General features: G+C 40.8%; 1 protein-coding gene across 3 annotated transcripts in view; it reads left to right on the top strand.

The window, feature by feature from the left end:
- The window catches only part of si:dkey-178k16.1 (band 4.1-like protein 1), a 55,067-nt gene that overhangs the window by 20,681 nt on the left and 17,226 nt on the right, over window positions 1–17,160 (top strand). For all 3 annotated transcript variants that reach the window (XM_061736434.1, XM_061736433.1, XM_061736432.1), the window contains exons 2-12: window positions 788–876; window positions 1,197–1,346; window positions 6,442–6,546; window positions 10,388–10,430; window positions 10,535–10,610; window positions 12,853–13,071; window positions 13,153–13,240; window positions 13,354–13,506; window positions 14,427–14,524; window positions 16,257–16,432; window positions 16,570–16,802. In XM_061736434.1, coding sequence (XP_061592418.1) covers window positions 805–876; window positions 1,197–1,346; window positions 6,442–6,546; window positions 10,388–10,430; window positions 10,535–10,610; window positions 12,853–13,071; window positions 13,153–13,240; window positions 13,354–13,506; window positions 14,427–14,524; window positions 16,257–16,432; window positions 16,570–16,802 — 1,413 coding nt within the window. In that variant the 5' untranslated portion in view covers window positions 788–804. The remainder of the gene's footprint in view (window positions 1–787; window positions 877–1,196; window positions 1,347–6,441; window positions 6,547–10,387; window positions 10,431–10,534; window positions 10,611–12,852; window positions 13,072–13,152; window positions 13,241–13,353; window positions 13,507–14,426; window positions 14,525–16,256; window positions 16,433–16,569; window positions 16,803–17,160) is intronic.

Genomic DNA, 17,160 nt, shown 5'->3' with positions numbered 1-17,160 from the left:
GGGGCTTTATCTTGGATAATTCCTTTCACACAGCTATCAGCCATTTTACTGTCTCTCGCCTGCAGAAATATGCCGTGCAAGAGTCCAGTGCCAATTTAGCAGTGGTCACCTTGAAATGATAAGCCTCATCTGTCCCCTGCTCAACGGCATATTGCAACAATTTTTGTATGTTCTACATGATTTTGTGCAGCGCTTTCCTTCCTCCTGTCTCTCATCCTCGCAATCGCGCGTGCCCTTTTTCTTCCTTGTTGTCCCCCCCCCCCCTCATTCTCTATCACGGTTACTCTGCTGGCTCGTGTGCCGCTGCAGGGCTCTCTGGTTGATGTGATTTATGCGATCTCCTTTGCTAGTGTGAGGAGAGAGTGTCCTGAAGCCAACACTCTTCATGCAGAGTGCTCCTCTGGGAGGCTGCGAGCCAGCTCCGACTGAGCTATACCCTTTCAGTCGCCTTTTGCTATCGTTTTTGCAACACAATAGTGACCATGCATGTATAAAATGATGCTTAATCTGCATGGTAGCGCAGGCTAATTAAAGCTACCACACAGTAGCTGTCAGCTGCAGTTGAAATGGATGTTATGTCAGTGAAAGTATTGGCTCTGCAACCATTTCAGCAAATGTCAGTGTAAGTCCAGCATGTGCTTTCTACAGATGGGGAAAGTGTGTTATCATCAGCTATTTGGTCTAATTGAATCTGTGGGCAGATTTGATTTATTTATATATGTTTTCATTAACGTTTAGGAAAGGAAACAATTTGTTGATGACTGAACATGTCTATGTTTGATTGCAGGTTTGTAATTCATTCCTATGACAACGGAAAGGGATTGGGCTGAGGACATGAAGACGGCGATGGAGTGTGACGCCAGAAGAGCCAATCAGGTGGGAGCATTTTACAGCTCGTATTAGCAGTAGATAATTTTACTCGGGCCTCTTAATAACTCAGGAGCCTTCTGGCTCTCTGTTTGATATGCAAGACGTCCCGTCCTTCCTGCCTGTGCCAATAACAGCATCTCAGAGCAGCAGCTCACACTACATCATCTAATGAAAGACTTTTTTGATGAAAGACTTTGGTTTTTTTAATTTGTTTCAAGGGACAAACGCATAAAGTCCCTTGAGACTCAGAATCCAAATATTTACATGCCAGACAAAGTGCAGGGACGTCTTCCTCAATGGCTCAAAGACGTTTTCGTGTCTCCCAGGGTTCAGACGACCACGGGGAGCTGGATGATAGCTCAGAGAAGACCCCCAGCAAAGCCTCCAAATCCCCCCAGAAAACCACCAAGCGGCTCAAGACCGTGCCGGTCAAAGTCACTCTGCTCGACGGCTCAGACTACGATACTGGAGTTGAGGTATGGCGCTCACGTTGTACAGAAAATGAAGAAGACGGATGATCAATACGAGAACACCTTTTTAACGGGGGAATCCATGTTTCGAAAATGACTTTAACTTGGATTCTCTTTCTAGTCCAGTTCATCCAATAAATATCATTTTCAGACAGGGACGTGAGCATGGAGACAATCATATGAGGCTTAAAGGCAAACAGCAGGGGGCCCGAGCTCTGAAGCAGGATTTAGGGCAGTATGAGGTGATTTTAGATTAGATTAGTTTTTTTCAGATCCACAAAAGTGGTTCACTTATTGGGGTACACTGCACGGTAATTTACGCTGCACACCTAACTGGCTTTTTCGAAAGAGATTAAGAAAAAAAATTGATTCAACATAAAAAAATATTAACATGGGCAACAGGTTATCTTTAAAAGAGACTAAGAGAAGCACTAACTGCTTTTACCTCAGATTTAGCAGATGCTTTCATCTGAACAGGAAAGCAAACAAGACAACTAAGCAAGAGGAGATGGAAATCCCAGGACACCTGCATCGTGGTGTAACACATTAAGAGTAATTGTTTATTCTTGCTGTGAGGAATGTGCAGCTTCTGTATGAACAGGATGAGAGAATAAAGAACTTGCTCTACTTTAGCATGAGGTTGATCTCTGTGAGGACAACTCTGGCATTTATGAAACAATAAACAGAAATATAAACATGCACTTTGTATTCCCCTAGTTTGGGGCTTGTTTGCAACCTTACAATTATTGATCTACTCTGCTTTTCTTGCTCTGTCAGTTTGTTGAAGGAGTATCGCACCGCTCATGGGAATTAATCGATTGGTCGAACGGGCAAAAATAATGCTGCTATCTTATTTTCATGGCATTCTTATGTGAGGAGTTCTCCTTAGGCAATTATTTTAACCTTAGCAACTCTAAAAACTTGCAGAAACACAGAAAAAGATGGTTTGGAAAGGTTGTTTTCCAATACTGTTTGGCTGTTTTTCTGCTCTGAAATGTACATATGCTTATGATTCCTGTATTATTTAAATTTAAGACAGTGCTTTGCAAATCCTGGATTGGAGCAGAGCCCTTGACTCAGCATACTGCATCATTGTGGCGATGGTGTCTGGAGACGACGTGCTGTTGGGGCAGGAAACGTAGATTTACACTGAGACTCGGAGGGAGCTGAGTTACGCTCCCTCATGGGGAGGGAAGACTAAAACAAGGAATTCCCAGCATCCACGGTTTGTACACAGACGAGTGCAGCTCGCAGAATCTGCACTGCCAATCTCCAGCAGTCAACACGTTTATCTCGAACAAGCGCTGAAGAAAATGAATCTGCTGTTCTAATGAAGTGACTTCTGTGGGATGTCAGAGGGGGGGGGATTCACACCGGTGGGGTATCCTGAGCTGCTTTCAAGAGCTGCCTTTATTCTCAGTTAAAGCAGCACTGGGGCCCTGCTGGATGCTCCTGATGACGGGGGGAGATGCTGGCCTCCCAGCCTCGTTCCTGTCATCTCCATTGCTGTTATTGTCAAATGACCTCGCGTAGCAACTGGAAATCACATGCATGCATTTTCCTCCAACTCCACCTCATCTTTCTTTCTGTTACATTCATGCGCGTGCATGCACACACACACTTTTTCAGGTCATCTGGGAGGTGACAGTCCAGGTTGTAGGCTTTGACAGGAAATCCATACAGTTGACCGATGACTGCTCTTATGTTTGACCGGGGAGAAAATAGAATGGGAGGAGGAGAGGAAAGGAGGAAAAGATGGAGAGGAGGAAGAGAATAGGGAGTGCTTGTTTATATACTGCAGGAATGGGTAGATGAGCGCGCTTGCGGCGGGGAAAGAAGGCAAGCGGGGACACAATGATGAATGCAGCAAAGTCGATACTTTAATTAGAGTCATAATGTCCACCGAGCAAACTGGAAACGATAAAAATAAGCAGCCAGAAGCTCCCGTTGATGTTTGGCTCACCACATTATAGATATTGACTGCGGTCAATGCATTTACCGCGTCCAGTCCTTAACCTGGAGCCGTGCTGTTACAGCAACCTCACTGTGTCACTGTGTTTGGGCTCAGATTATTCTTTCATGGAGCATCTGGCATTTTTGTTAACTCCTGAGCTGATTATCATACCTGTGAAGTATGCATGAACAGAATTTTCTTGCAGTTGACATACATTTGCTCCTAAACCTCGTGGGCTTGTGAGTTTCCACTTTATAAGAATCACAGGGCTTGTTTGAGATTTACTATCCTGTCCATGAGTTCCCTGTTGCTCATATTTCAGACCTCAGCTCATGATGCTGGGCAGATATGGATGATTAATAGCTGTCAGATATATTGTAGGTTGTTGCAAGAATTGGTTCATTTCTTTATTGCTTGCATGAATTCATGTCCAGTCCAGCAGGAAGGTTCTGGATTTGAACCTGCTGGTCAGCTGGGATGCAGTTTGCATGTTCTCCCTGAGCTTCCAGGTACAGTGACTTCTTCCACCAATCCAGAGTCACACTATACTATCTGGTATTTCTAAATTAATTGACAAGGGAGAATATTTGTGTGAATAAGGGTCTGTTTATCTGCATTGATCCAGTGATGGACTAGTTAGTGGAGGGATGGATGTTCCTGTGTTGGACTCAAGTAAAGGGATGGAGCAGAGGTGGGGCGATCACTGAGACAAGACATGCAAGCCGGACAAAAATACATTTAAATAATCTCCAGTACACTTTCTCCAAGGGGAAATCCACAAGGTCCTGCTTCTGTGCCTTAAAACCCAATGAAACCAGATGAAAGAATAATGGAAGGAAGATGATAGGAAGATGATAAGAGCCAATGCACAGTAGACGATGCAGCATTTCTGCCTACATGTATCAATACCACTGATCTCAAATACAGTACATACCAAAACAACTCTACTTCAGGGTTCAGTCTGAATTATAAAACCTTTGGTATTTTGCTCAAGGCAACTTCAGAAAATGTATTTATACTCATACTTGGGCCTGTCTAAGTTTGCATTTTATGAACCATCTTGTGTAATTTAAACTCAGTAAACTCAGCAGCGGCTGGACAGACTGGTTTAGTTTGTAAATTAAGTCACCAGGAAATGAATGGCTGTTATGAACAATGTTCATCAGTTTTTACTTTCGTCTCGTGAGAGAGGCCACGGGGATTTGTAAGACTGCACACGTGCAGGATGTGGATGCATAACAAGAAAATTCAGATATGATTAGCTGCCGTTGTGTGACAGTCACATCCTCTAAACTGCTGCCCAACACGGTTTAGGGTTGAGTTTGGTTGAATAGATTTTGATCTCTAGTACATCATGTTGCTGCAAGTTCCCTTTGATGAGTCTTGAAGAGGTCATAATTTTCCCTGACAGTTAGCATTTTCAGGCAGTTTTTTTCCTTCATAATCCACAATATTTGGCAGTAAAGTATGCTACATAAGTCTGCAGAAGCTCCTGTAGGTAAAGTCATCATGACCTGATGCAACATGTGTGTGCTTTCAGGCTTAAAGCTTAAAGCCTGGAGCAGTCTGTGGTATGCAGGTTTCCAAGTCACATTAAATCTTTTATGATGAAATGAATCATACATTTATGATTAAAAATAAATAAAAACACACTTATTTCCAGTGAAATCAGAGAGTTAAGGCTTTTAATATTTATCATGTTCTTTATGAAAAGGATTTGACTTTAATTAAACATAAAACGGTGCAAACAAACCATAAAGCAACTCACTGTAGAAGTAATTTCTATGCAGGAACAACCCTGTTTAAAACAAAACAACAGTTTTTGAGTAGGTGGCAGCTTCAGACAGCCAAGAATATGCTCTTCCTGTTCAGTACGAGCTATGCTAAGTACTATGCCTGCCTCTGCAGTGTGCTGGAGAACTTCACGAGCTACATTTTTAAAGAACACATCTCCCAGTTTGCAGTCAGGATTATTTGTCAGTCACTTCATCCTTTTAACATTTTTTATCATTCGCAGTTTTGGATTCAATTGTGCTTTAATTCCCCTTTGCATTCGTATAAAAGTGACCAAGTTCAATAGATTTATTTGCCCCTTGTCTTTCCTCATCTCGTTTGTATGAGGGATGCAGTTCCCTGTATGGATTTCTAGAATTACACCGAATGGCTGCTAATACAGTCAGACCACAGAGCTAGTGACAGAAATGGGATTCGATCCATTCACTGTTCTGTGGAGTAGTAAAATCTCATTAACAGCATCTGAACTGGTGGCCATGCTTTGGAGAACTCGCAAAATCTGTGTTGAAATAACATTTTCGGGTAATCTGACTGCACTTCCTCTGTCTATTAATCACTGCATCACCCCTGACACCCTCTGTGCTGTGAAGGAGCTAAGTTATTATTTATTTGCATGATACAGACAGATTACATTATAGTGTTTAATTAACTATCCTTCTCAAAATTTTAAAAGTTGCCCTGGCTGTAATGCCGTCTTCACTCAAGACCCCAACAAAGCTTCATGGTGGCCTTCTATTAACCAGAGATGGAGTGAGAGGGCATGCTCACATACAGAAGGGACCTATTACCTCTGTTTCCATGGTAACAGCTGCTTGGTTGCTTTTGTCACCATAAGAGCCAGGTCTCCCGAGGAGATGAATCTGGTGTATATGTGTGCGTGTCTGTCTGTCTGTCTGTGTGGGTGCGTGTGTGTGTGTGTGTCGGTTCATGTTTGCGTGGACATTTTGCCGGGTCTGTCTGTGCAGCACACATGCCTTGATTTCAGCCCTGAAGGGATGGAAAGAAAATAGGTGTGGCCTCTTTGAAACGCCGCAGATGCAAAGTGCTATTCCTCGCCTTATATAGGCACAAAGAGTGTTCAGTAGCTCCTCCCACTCAGCAGGGAGGAGTGACAGGCTGAAAGCATCTCTCAGACCCCTGTTGGAGTGGATTTTCTGGTCACTGATATTTCTGTTGTGTTTATTTAAGAAGACTCAAAGATAATATACAATTCTTATCATAAAAACGCAGTACAGAGAGGTTAGTAGCAACTCGCAGCTGAACTCTCCTGCTTAAATCACATCTCCACAGTATTAAGCACCTTTATTTCAAGCACTGCCCTAATGTTTGCGTGCATATTTGTGTGTGTGACAGAAACTCGCCAAGGGCCAAACCCTGCTGGACATGGTGTGTGGCCATCTGAACCTGCTGGAGAGGGACTACTTTGGCCTGAGTTTCCTGGACACGGATAACACCAAGGTCAGAGACGGGGAGGAAAAAAAAAAACAAAAGAAATCATCCACCTACAAAAATATAGTCTACTTTGAGACTTTGATGCAAGTCTGAGACCTGTGACAGTGAAAATCTGTAACTGCTACCACATGAAGCCACATTTAAACCAAATGCAACATACGGTATTTTCCCTTTCAGACATGGAAACCAACCATTTGCAAGACTTTCTTAAATATTGATAAGTATAAGTTCAGAGTTAATATCACTCCTGGTTTGGAATGATTTTTATTCAAATTATGTATTTTATCTGAATGGATTGAAAATCCATGGTTTAAATTAAATGAGCAAGAAAGAAAGAATTTTTAAAAGTGCAGTTAATCAGTATAACATATATCATAGATAAGAACCACAAAGCTCTTCATGATAAAATACAGCAAGGAAAATAAAAAGTAAGAAGTAGTGAGAAACAATGAGCTAACTAATGATGATGAACGATAAAACTGGAGTCATGCGAGTTCTTTTATTCATTCCAATCAGGAGCCTGCAGGGTTTCTCTCAATCTGAAGATAATTGAGGTCTTTTTGAAAATTAGATTGTTCCAGTGACCAAAGTCATGAAAAAGAAAGGACATCGTCTTTTATGACTAATATTTTATGCATTAACACATGGAAAAAAAAGAACGTTTTAAAATGAGGCAACAACAACCTCAGATGATTATTAGCTTGAGATGTATTGCAGCATTTAATTTATGAAACAAAACTGAGCTGAACTGCAGAAGCAGTGAGTGAAAAATTGAGTACACACAACTCAGTGGTTTGTCAAATCAAAGTCAGCGGCCGTAACTTGAAGTAGGTTTCATGTTTGGCACAGCTCCCTTATAGTCCCACCACAGCATTTGAATTAGGTTGAGATCCTGACTTTGCGTGGGCTGTTTCAACACCTGGCTTCTTTTCCTTTTCCTTCTTTTTCATGAGATCATGTCTCTGTTGGATGACCCAGTTTAAGTCAAGTTTTAGTTGTCAGATGGCTTCACATTAGGCTGCGACAGCTGTGAAATAAGTCAAAATAATCAGTCTTCTTCCTCTATGCCTCAAATCGTGGATATGAGGTGTTTGTCATGTGCTGTGTTTTGTTTTCAGCAACTTTGCACTGTGCATTATGGTGAAATATCTCAAATACGGCTTAGTCCGTCCAAAAGACTGTTTCCAGAAGCCTTGTGGTTTGTTTGGATTCAGCTTTGCCAACCTAAGCCATGCTGCAATGTAAGAGGAGGCTTTCCCCTGGGCAACCTTTCCAAATGAGCCTTTTTTTTTCCTTCAAACTACATGAGGTTTCAGTAACTGAAGCCTGTAGTGTAGCGTAGTGATTTGGCTCTGTGATTATCGAATTTCTCTCAGCGTTATAAGGCCTGACCACGCGCCAACCATCTAACTTCCGGGTTGAGATTGGTTGCAGATCCTCGACTGGCTGCCCGAGGCCGGCTCTAAAAGCGGGTCAGTCACTATTGACTCCCATGTTAAATTGTCCGACGTTGGAGCAGAAATAAACATATTTATAGCCTGGTTCTAAAAACTGTTTTAGTCTCAATCTTTGGAATGTATTTCTAATATGATTGATTCACAGTTGACTCACCCAATGTCAAGTCACTATCACTCCTTTATAGGGCTGGGCGATATGGACCAAAAGTCATATCTCGATATTTTCTAGCTAAATGGCGATACTCGATATATATCGATATTTTTTCTGTGCCTTAATTGGGGTTTCCCCCAAAGCATTATAGCATAGCATCTCTGTTAGCTTCATTTTTTCTGAGGCAAACCCTTAAAAAAACAGTCAGTTTTAATACAAAGCCTCGTGCCAAATGTCACACAGGTACCTTATTTAACAGAGATCTGCACAATATCAAAATGTATAAAACAAATGAAATAAAAATAAACTGCCTGCATATATAGAATAAAAATGCTTCTTGAATAAAATAAAACAAATATCCCTTTCCTGCAAAACAATTAAATTAAAATACACTGTACAATTAATACAATGTAGACAGTGACAGGCAGACTTTTCCACTGAGGTTGACAGTTGTGCAAATAACAAAACATTTGTGCAACTCTCAAATAAAACATTCAAGTCAATTAGTCACAAAATAAGCTATATCAAAATAAAAAAAAAAAAAAAAAAAAAAAATGTTTTTTTTTTTTTTAAATCGATATAAACGATATTGTCTCGTACCATATCGCATTTGAAAATATATCGATATATATTAAAATCTCGATATATCGCCCAGCCCTACTCCTTTATCATATCCGTTACTGCCATGCTACTACGCTTAGTGACCAGTTGTTCGTAATAAACCAGCATCGGCTAAACGTGGCAGGAATTCTTCATTTCACAGGTGAGAACATGTGTAACTGTATGTTCTGCTATGAAGTCTGCTGGCAGCTCTGGAGATATTTCGGCGGGGATCCGCTGAAGGATCTCGTAGCAGCTAATTTTGGATGGAGTTACGGTGGGCATGTTCCTGTTGGCTTCTAGAACAGTGTGGCTGTGCCCTGTAGGAAGAAAAAGAGGCTTCAAAACGGCTCTTCCAAACCACTGGGTCATGTGACCTAAAGCTTCCTCCATTGTTTTTTACAGTCCGTGGGTCTGACCTTGGGCTGAACCTGTTGGAACTTATACCCCGTCTTGAATATTACCCTAGCAATGTTTTACTACGGAGCCATAGTTTAGGAATAAATAACTGTAAAATTGAAAAACAAAAAAAGAGAGTCAATTTTCTCTTTTAGAAAAATAATGAAATGCAAAAAAAACTATACAAAATAAGAACCACTACTCCCTTTTTAAGAATACTAATATGGAATGAAAGTTGTTCTCCGACATGTTTTAGTCATCGTAGCCGATGAATCCTTGAGCTGTGAGAAAATTAACTTTTTCTCTTAGCTTGGTATTAAAGCAACCATTAAAAAGATGAGAGATGACGTTGTTTACTCTTTTTACAGCTTTTAGAGGTCAAACTAATTATATACTGAAAAATAACTTAGTAGTTGTTTTTTTTTATCTGCTTTCAAAAGATTATTTTCTGTTTTCTTTGGATTTTCTCTTTGATTTCAGACCAGATGTCAGCCAGCCTTCCAGCTGAGCATCATATCTAACTATCTAGTTTCTCCAATTACAGAGCAAAGAGACTTTGATTGCTCTTTTAAAAGTCATTAAACCATTTATATCGTAAGAGTGACTTACATGGCCCCCAACATTTTAAAATGTGATTAGGCAGCATGACATTATCAAAGATTGTGTACATGATTTACCCTAAAAGCTCTAGTGACATTAACTTGACAGAGTTTGAATCTGCTTACATTTCTAGCTCCAGTTTTGTTTCATTCAGTGTTGAGGCTGATAGAACGGATTTCTTAGGGTTTCAATCGTCACGGGAGATTGTACAGTGGAAGCAGGACCCAAACATAAGAGAGGAGGCGTCAGGTAAAGTTGAAAAAAGTAATTGAAAGCAATGAAATGCAAGAAGACCAAAGGAATCAAACTCAAAACAGAACTCAGGACAGACCAAAAAACCCAGAAACCCACAAACACACACAGGTACAAACACGGAGAACCCAAGGAAACTGAACACACGAGGAACAAAACCGTACGGACCATCAGGGAGGAAATCAGGGCAGATGGGAACAAGGGAAGTCAAATTTATAATGAAAACGCAAGGACACAGACTTTCAAAATAAAAAGGGAACAAAAATAAAACTCAACACCATGACATTCAACATTGAGTAGTTGGAGAGGTACACGTTTAAAAAAGTGTTCTAAAATCTTTTCTGGATCTGTATCTGAACACCCTCTACCCTCTACCTTCCATTATCAGAACTGGCTGGATCCTTCCAAAGAGATTAAGAAGCAAATTCGGGGTAAGTGCTGCACATTCACCATTCATGCATGCGCACCAAAAGTGTGAGGAATCCACTTTCTTATTATCCCTCACAAGACAACCTTGCTGGTGGTTTGTTCACAGTTGGTTCCTGGAATTTTGGGTTTTCTGTCAAGTTTTACCCTCCAGACCCGTCTGTACTCATCGAAGACATCACCAGGTACGTCTGATTACAACAAAACTGAGTTCATCCCAAAGAAAGAGATTTGTTTCTTTTGGGTTGTTTTTTTTTTTTGGCGCATTTTTAGCATAAAAAGGCTTTTGCACTTTACTTACAGTCACGGTATTGGACTCAAATTGGCATTCAGTGAATAATAAATAGATGAATATTAAATAGTATGTAGCGCTGGATAAAAATATATGAACAAGTGATTTTCTGTTGGTACTTTTTAAAGTTTAATTCAAGTCCGGTTTGCTTATCAGTACGCTTGGCAGAAGACTGCCTTTACCTGCACATTAAGGTCACCTTCAGCCGCCCCGACTGCTTTCCCCATGTTGGTGTTTATCAATCCTGGTCCTCCCGCACCACGACCCTGCAGGCTCTAGATGTTTCTCTGCTCCAACAGACTTGATTCAGATGAGTGGTTCACCTCATCAAGGTCTGAACAAGTCTGCTAATGAGCCGTTCCTTTCTCTTGAAGCAGGAAAACAACTAACGCATCCTTATAAATGACGTTTCAGGACCAGAAACACTGGTCTGGCATCAATCTGAATGTTCTCGTATGAATGGAGCCACATGTTCTAAGATTTGATTTATTTCAAGATTTGATTTAGATGCTTTCATGTCCTCCATGCTTTGTTGGATTTTAGATGGATCATAACAAGGTTTCCGTTCTGTTTATTTCTTTATTTAGGCATTAGTCTAACCCTTGCGAAACCCTGACCTTTAATGAACCAGGTATATAAATGGACTCTTTTAGTTTTCATGAGGGCTATAGCCAGAGAACAGCTGACGTTTGGTTTGAGGATGATCCTAAATGCCTAAAAGGTTTTTTGTTGTTATTTTTTCACAAAAATCTCAGCTCGGTCATCCATATCATTTGACACCTCTGATCGTTGGATGAGTACGTCAGGGACATAAATCCATTCAGTAACATGAGCCACAATCTTTTAACTTCCTTTTTATATTACGGGGTGGTCAGAGCATTGTGCATTAGGAAATCAATGAAGTCTTGAGACAAGTTGGAGAGGGTGGTATTGTTTACGCCACTTCTCTGAACTGCTTACATAAATATGATTATCACAAGCTCTTGTTGAGTAGGTTAAATCGCTGCACCCTGCTCTTGCAGCAGTGTCATGGCGACACTTGGCGGTGTGTGTGTTTCCTGCGTGTCTTCGTCAAACCAGTAAACAATTAATCACATTTCTGCCTGATTGGTACACAAGTAAACTGGGGACTTTGACAAAGTGTTCAAGTTCATTGGCTGGAACTATGACAGTTACCGTCTCCCTAGAGCCAAATCCTCAACATGACCAAAATCCTTACTCAGCGATTAAATCTAAGACCAAATCCAGCAGCTGGATCTGATAATGTGGACTAGGTGTGGGTATTGGGAAGGACCTCACGATACGATACGCATCACGATACTTGAGCCACGATACGATACACATTGCGATATCCCGATTATGCGATATCCCGATTATTATATTCTACATAGTTCACCGAAAAATTTAAAAATGCATTACACATCTTAAAATCCAAGTTGTATATATGTACATCAGATGATAGTGATGGATCTTAAAATCCGAGTTGCACGTTCATCAGATTATAGTGACAATTCATGGGACAAACTGAGTCAAAACAATGTTTTATTATAACTATACAAGCTAAAGTTACAACATATTTGTATATGTTTTTCATATTATTTACATCATATGAAATTAACATTAAATTTAGTATGAGGTTGCTTTAATTATTTGGCAAATGATAATAAACACAAGAAAGATGGTACTAAAACCAAGGACAGGCACAGTGATCAGTCAGTATAGATATAAATCCATTATTTTTCATTTTTTAAGGACAGGCAATTGTGTTATATAAAAAATAAATTATAAAATGAAATAAAACGTGAAATAAAACCTGAGCTCAGTGCAGGGCCCTCCCAGTGTTGGTAGAGAGTGGCAATGCCCAGGACTGTCACTTAGGTAGGAGCACTGGGTGATATAATGGGAAAAAGATCGGGGATAAAAAAATTAAATAAAAAAATAAATAAATAAATAAAAAAAAAAATAAAAAATAAAAATCGATATTCAAATTTTGAATATCGATATTGAATCGGCTGGAAAAGTATCACGATATATTGCCATATCGATATTTTTGCCCACCCCTAATGTGGACTCTACCTTTTTTTTTTTTAAAGTGGAATGTCAACTGCATCTCTCCTTCCACCGTATTTCTACAGGTACTATTTGTGCCTGCAGCTGAGGGACGACATCCTGTCCGGTCGTCTCCCCTGCTCATTCGTCACTCATGCCCTTCTGGGCTCCTACACCGTCCAGGCTGAACTGGGAGACTACGACCCAGAGGAACATGGCCCAGACTATGTCAATGAATTTCATTTTGCTCCCAGCCAGACGCGAGAGCTGGAGGAGAGAGTTATGGAGCTACATCGTAATTACAGGTTAGTTAAAGAAGCATGACATTTCTTGAATAGGAAGAAGCGATAAGAATTGCATCATCCCTTGTGGTTCCTCTTCTGTAGAGGGATGAGTCCAGCAGAAGCAGAGATGAACTTTCTTGAAAATGCAAAAAAGCTCTCCATGTATGGCGTTGACTTGCATCACGCTAAGGTGAGTAACTAATATTCCAAGTCTTCCATCTCATACTATTTATCTCTCACTGTTTTTTGTTTCTCAGTTATTTTTCACATACTTTTTGATGTTTTGTTGCTTGCCTTCACTAGGATTCAGAAGGAATAGACATAATGCTCGGTGTGAGTGCCAATGGACTGCTCATCTACCGCGACCGCCTCAGGATCAATCGCTTTGCATGGCCCAAAATCCTCAAGATCTCTTATAAAAGAAGTAACTTCTACATCAAGATCCGTCCCGGAGAGGTAAATAAAACACCAGGATTGTTATTTCTGTAGCGCATACAGCTCACTGCACAAATACTGCATAAAAAAGCTCAGAGAAGAGCTTGCAGTCACTCTGGTAAAGTTGTCAAATATAGAATAAAGAACAAATTCTTCCAGATCCAACTTCACATTTCTATTTCTTGGTCTCGCAGTTCATAAAATTACATCACACTTTCTCTTGAGTTGCCCCAAGCAAAATAAATGTTACTTCATGTGCCGAAGTGGGATTTATCTGCTACTAGCTGTGTGACATCTTTGGCGAGTGTTTTTCTTTTAAAAGTCATTATTAGGATTTTCCCTCATTCTTAAGCCTTAAGGATTTAAGAAGTGTGCTTTGTCTACTATCAAACTGACACTGACATCTTTATAATGAATACAAATACCACTGAGTACATTCACCTGGCCTGCATATCTATCCTCTTAAGTCAGCTGTCACTTTAAATCGGCCTGGAGCTTCATCGTTGCACTTTAAAGCACTTTTATTCAACACTATCCCCACCATAGTTTTGTCTCACTATAGTTAAGTTCCTCTTACGAGGAGACTACTCCTGGTCTTTAAAGACCGATTATTGTTAATAGCTTATTGATCTGTGAGCATTTTTCATCTCTTCACACCACTGAACCTCTGATGGAGTGTGTGCATGAACGATTAATTTATAGGTTAGTTAGAAATGGAAAATCAACCTGACACAACTGCAGGGGATGAAGGCACAGATTTCCGTGAGTAAACAGTAAAAACATTGATTTTCCCATTTCTGCTGTGTAAACACAATTCACCCTGCTGCCAAATTTCCAACTTTCCCAGCACTTGATTCCTTCACTCTCCTTTTTTCTTCACCCACCCCCCTCCCCCGACGCTTCCATCACCTCGACTTCCACCGCTTTCCCTCACCACTCAGTACGAACAGTTCGAGAGCACCATAGGCTTCAAGCTGCCCAACCATCGGGCCTCGAAGCGTTTGTGGAAGGTCTGCATTGAGCACCACACCTTCTTCAGGTAGGACTCAGATACGCTGACAGAAGCACTCTCTCTGCACTGAACCCGTTCACCTTGCATGAACTCTTACCACTTCATGTAGAACTCACGATAGAGGTGTTTCATTCCTAGGATTTAATTGGTGAAACTTCTGAAAAGATTTTCTTTTTCTTTTTTTTCTTGAAATTATCTTGAAAAAAGAAGTGATCCAGTGTATGCAAGAGTTATGGCACCCCCGGTACATTTCAAGTGCTACAAAAAGGCTTATATACCTCTTTATTCGTATATTTTTGCTGCTCTGATTATACATCTGTGGATGCATTAGACTGTTGTGATGAATGTCTGTGAAGGAAACAATAAAAAGCATAATTGAAAAAAAAAGTGCTACAAAAAGGCAACTACAGTTATAATGAAGCATTTTCCTAATTTGTTTACGACCTTCATAGTCAAAGTTGCTAGTTATACAGGAAAGTGGAGATGCATATATAACAGAATCAGTAATGTAGACTGTACGAGAAAAACTGGACAAATCACACAAGTGTTTTTGAAGAGTGCTTTTGAAGCCTCTTTCTCAGTCCTACTGCACAGCATCATGTTGCAAAAGAGCAGAACGAGCAGCTGGAAGCTGGAACACATCCACCTTAGTTCAGTCACTGCTAGGTAGTTGTTTCAGCCTGGCTGGCTTAATTTATGCTAACCTATGATGCTAATTGATATTATTTACATTCATTTTGATCAAATATGACCAGCCCGCACTCAGCCTGCCTCTCATGGGGATATGAATCCATGGGCACTTAGGACATTAACAGGGTGATTTATGTCCACTGTGACCAGAATTTCTCTGTGATTCTCCAAACTCAGAGCGCTGCGATCACTATCCACCCTGGAATAGTTAGTTTCTTGCCCTAAGTGCTTAATAGAGCCCCACTTTAAAAGAATTATTATTATTATTAAGTTGTCCATTTCTTTTTCGGAGTCTTATCCTGGAAACATCTTACTGATTAGCTTTTTGCCACGATTACAAATTATAACTAATACGGCCTCATGTTCAAACCGTTGAACCGTTAAGAGTAAAATTAACATCAAAGCGGTTTCAGCGGATGTCTTTAGCGTCTACCCTCTTTTATTTAAATGGGACCTATTATGAAAAACACGTTTTTTTCTTGCTTTAACATATATAAAGTGGTCTCCTCTCAGCCTGCCAACTCAGAGAAGGAGGAAAGCAACCAAATTCTGCAGTGTCTGTACAGCCGCCCGGATCAGCCGTCCAGTGTGATGTGGATCTACGAGCCGTTCAGATTCTGCTCCGGTCATTACGTAACGATGGAGCGATGCTTGAAACCACAACTAACTCCACCAGCCGGAGCTTCCGAGATTTTTTCGTAGCGGTGTATCGCATCATTCAGGCAGCCAATCAGCACAGTGCCTCATTATCATAGCCTTCCCGCCCCCTCAGAATCCTGCATAGATAATGAGGTTAGAGAATGGGATGATAAAGACATGGCTCAGAGGCTGAATTTCTAATTTATTTAGCAAAAACAATCAAAAGCTTGTTTTTAAGACATTCAAGGCCCGTTTAAAATAGGTATTAGATGCCATAATAGGTCCCCTTTAACACGTCCAAAACATAGAGGTGTTTTTATCCTCAATATGAAGGTAGAAACTAACATGACATTGTACTTCCCACTAAACTTCCTGTGAAGATATAGTGAATATCTGTGGTAGGTGTTCATAAATGGAAGCCTCTCTCCAGGTTGGTTTCCCCGGAGCCGCCTCCCAAGGGCTTCCTGGTGATCGGCTCCAAGTTCCGCTACAGTGGACGGACGCAGGCGCAGACCAGACAGGCCAGCGCGCTGATCGACAGGCCGGCCCCACAGTTCGATCGCTCCGTTAGCAAGCGGTACCTGCTGCCTCGAAGCATAGATGGAGGTACGGGGGAAGAATCTTTGATTGTCCACATGGAGGTTCACTCACCTTTGCTGATGTCATATTCCATTACAAAAACCCCTTAAAGCAACCCTCCAAGTGTCTTATTGTCCTATCACCCCCCCTCATTCATTCCCCAGCTTCAGCTCTTGGTGATAGTATGGACCAGCTGTCACAGAGGAGCTCCAGTGATCGCACGCAGTTCATGTCGAGAGAAGATCTGGACCAGGAGGGCAGCTTAGACCTGGAGCACGATCAGTATTCCTACCAGGACAAGGACCATGACCTGTATGGCGATCAGGATGAGGAGCATTACGAAGGACAAGATCAGAGGAAGACAATTTCAACGCCCATCAGGACCTTGGAGCTCAAGGTAAAGAGAGTAGTTGTTTTTATCCCAGCTCTGGATGCAGAACCCAGCGCTCTTTGTGGAGTTTACTCACATTTTTATCAACAACTACCAGTCAACAGTAACATTAAAAATGAACCCTCAGCTGTTAACAGAAATATTGTAATTTGAAGGCGAGTATACCTCCATTTTTGCACCCCAAGTCAGAAAAATCCCACATGAATTATACTTGAAATCGTTCTTTTTCACGTTCATTTTTACCAAAGATAGTAATCATCATCCTTCTGTTACTCTAACTTGGCCTCATATCTCATATTCTCAGCAGATTTATAAAACTTGCCAGTTTAAGTTCTCTCTACTTAACATTTCCTAAAATCTTCCC

This window comes from Cololabis saira, chromosome 12 (assembly GCF_033807715.1).
Source record: "Cololabis saira isolate AMF1-May2022 chromosome 12, fColSai1.1, whole genome shotgun sequence".
Taxonomy (NCBI): Eukaryota; Metazoa; Chordata; class Actinopteri; order Beloniformes; family Belonidae; genus Cololabis; species Cololabis saira.
Note: the sequence above shows the minus strand (reverse complement) of the source record. Positions and strands in the feature narration are given on the sequence as shown.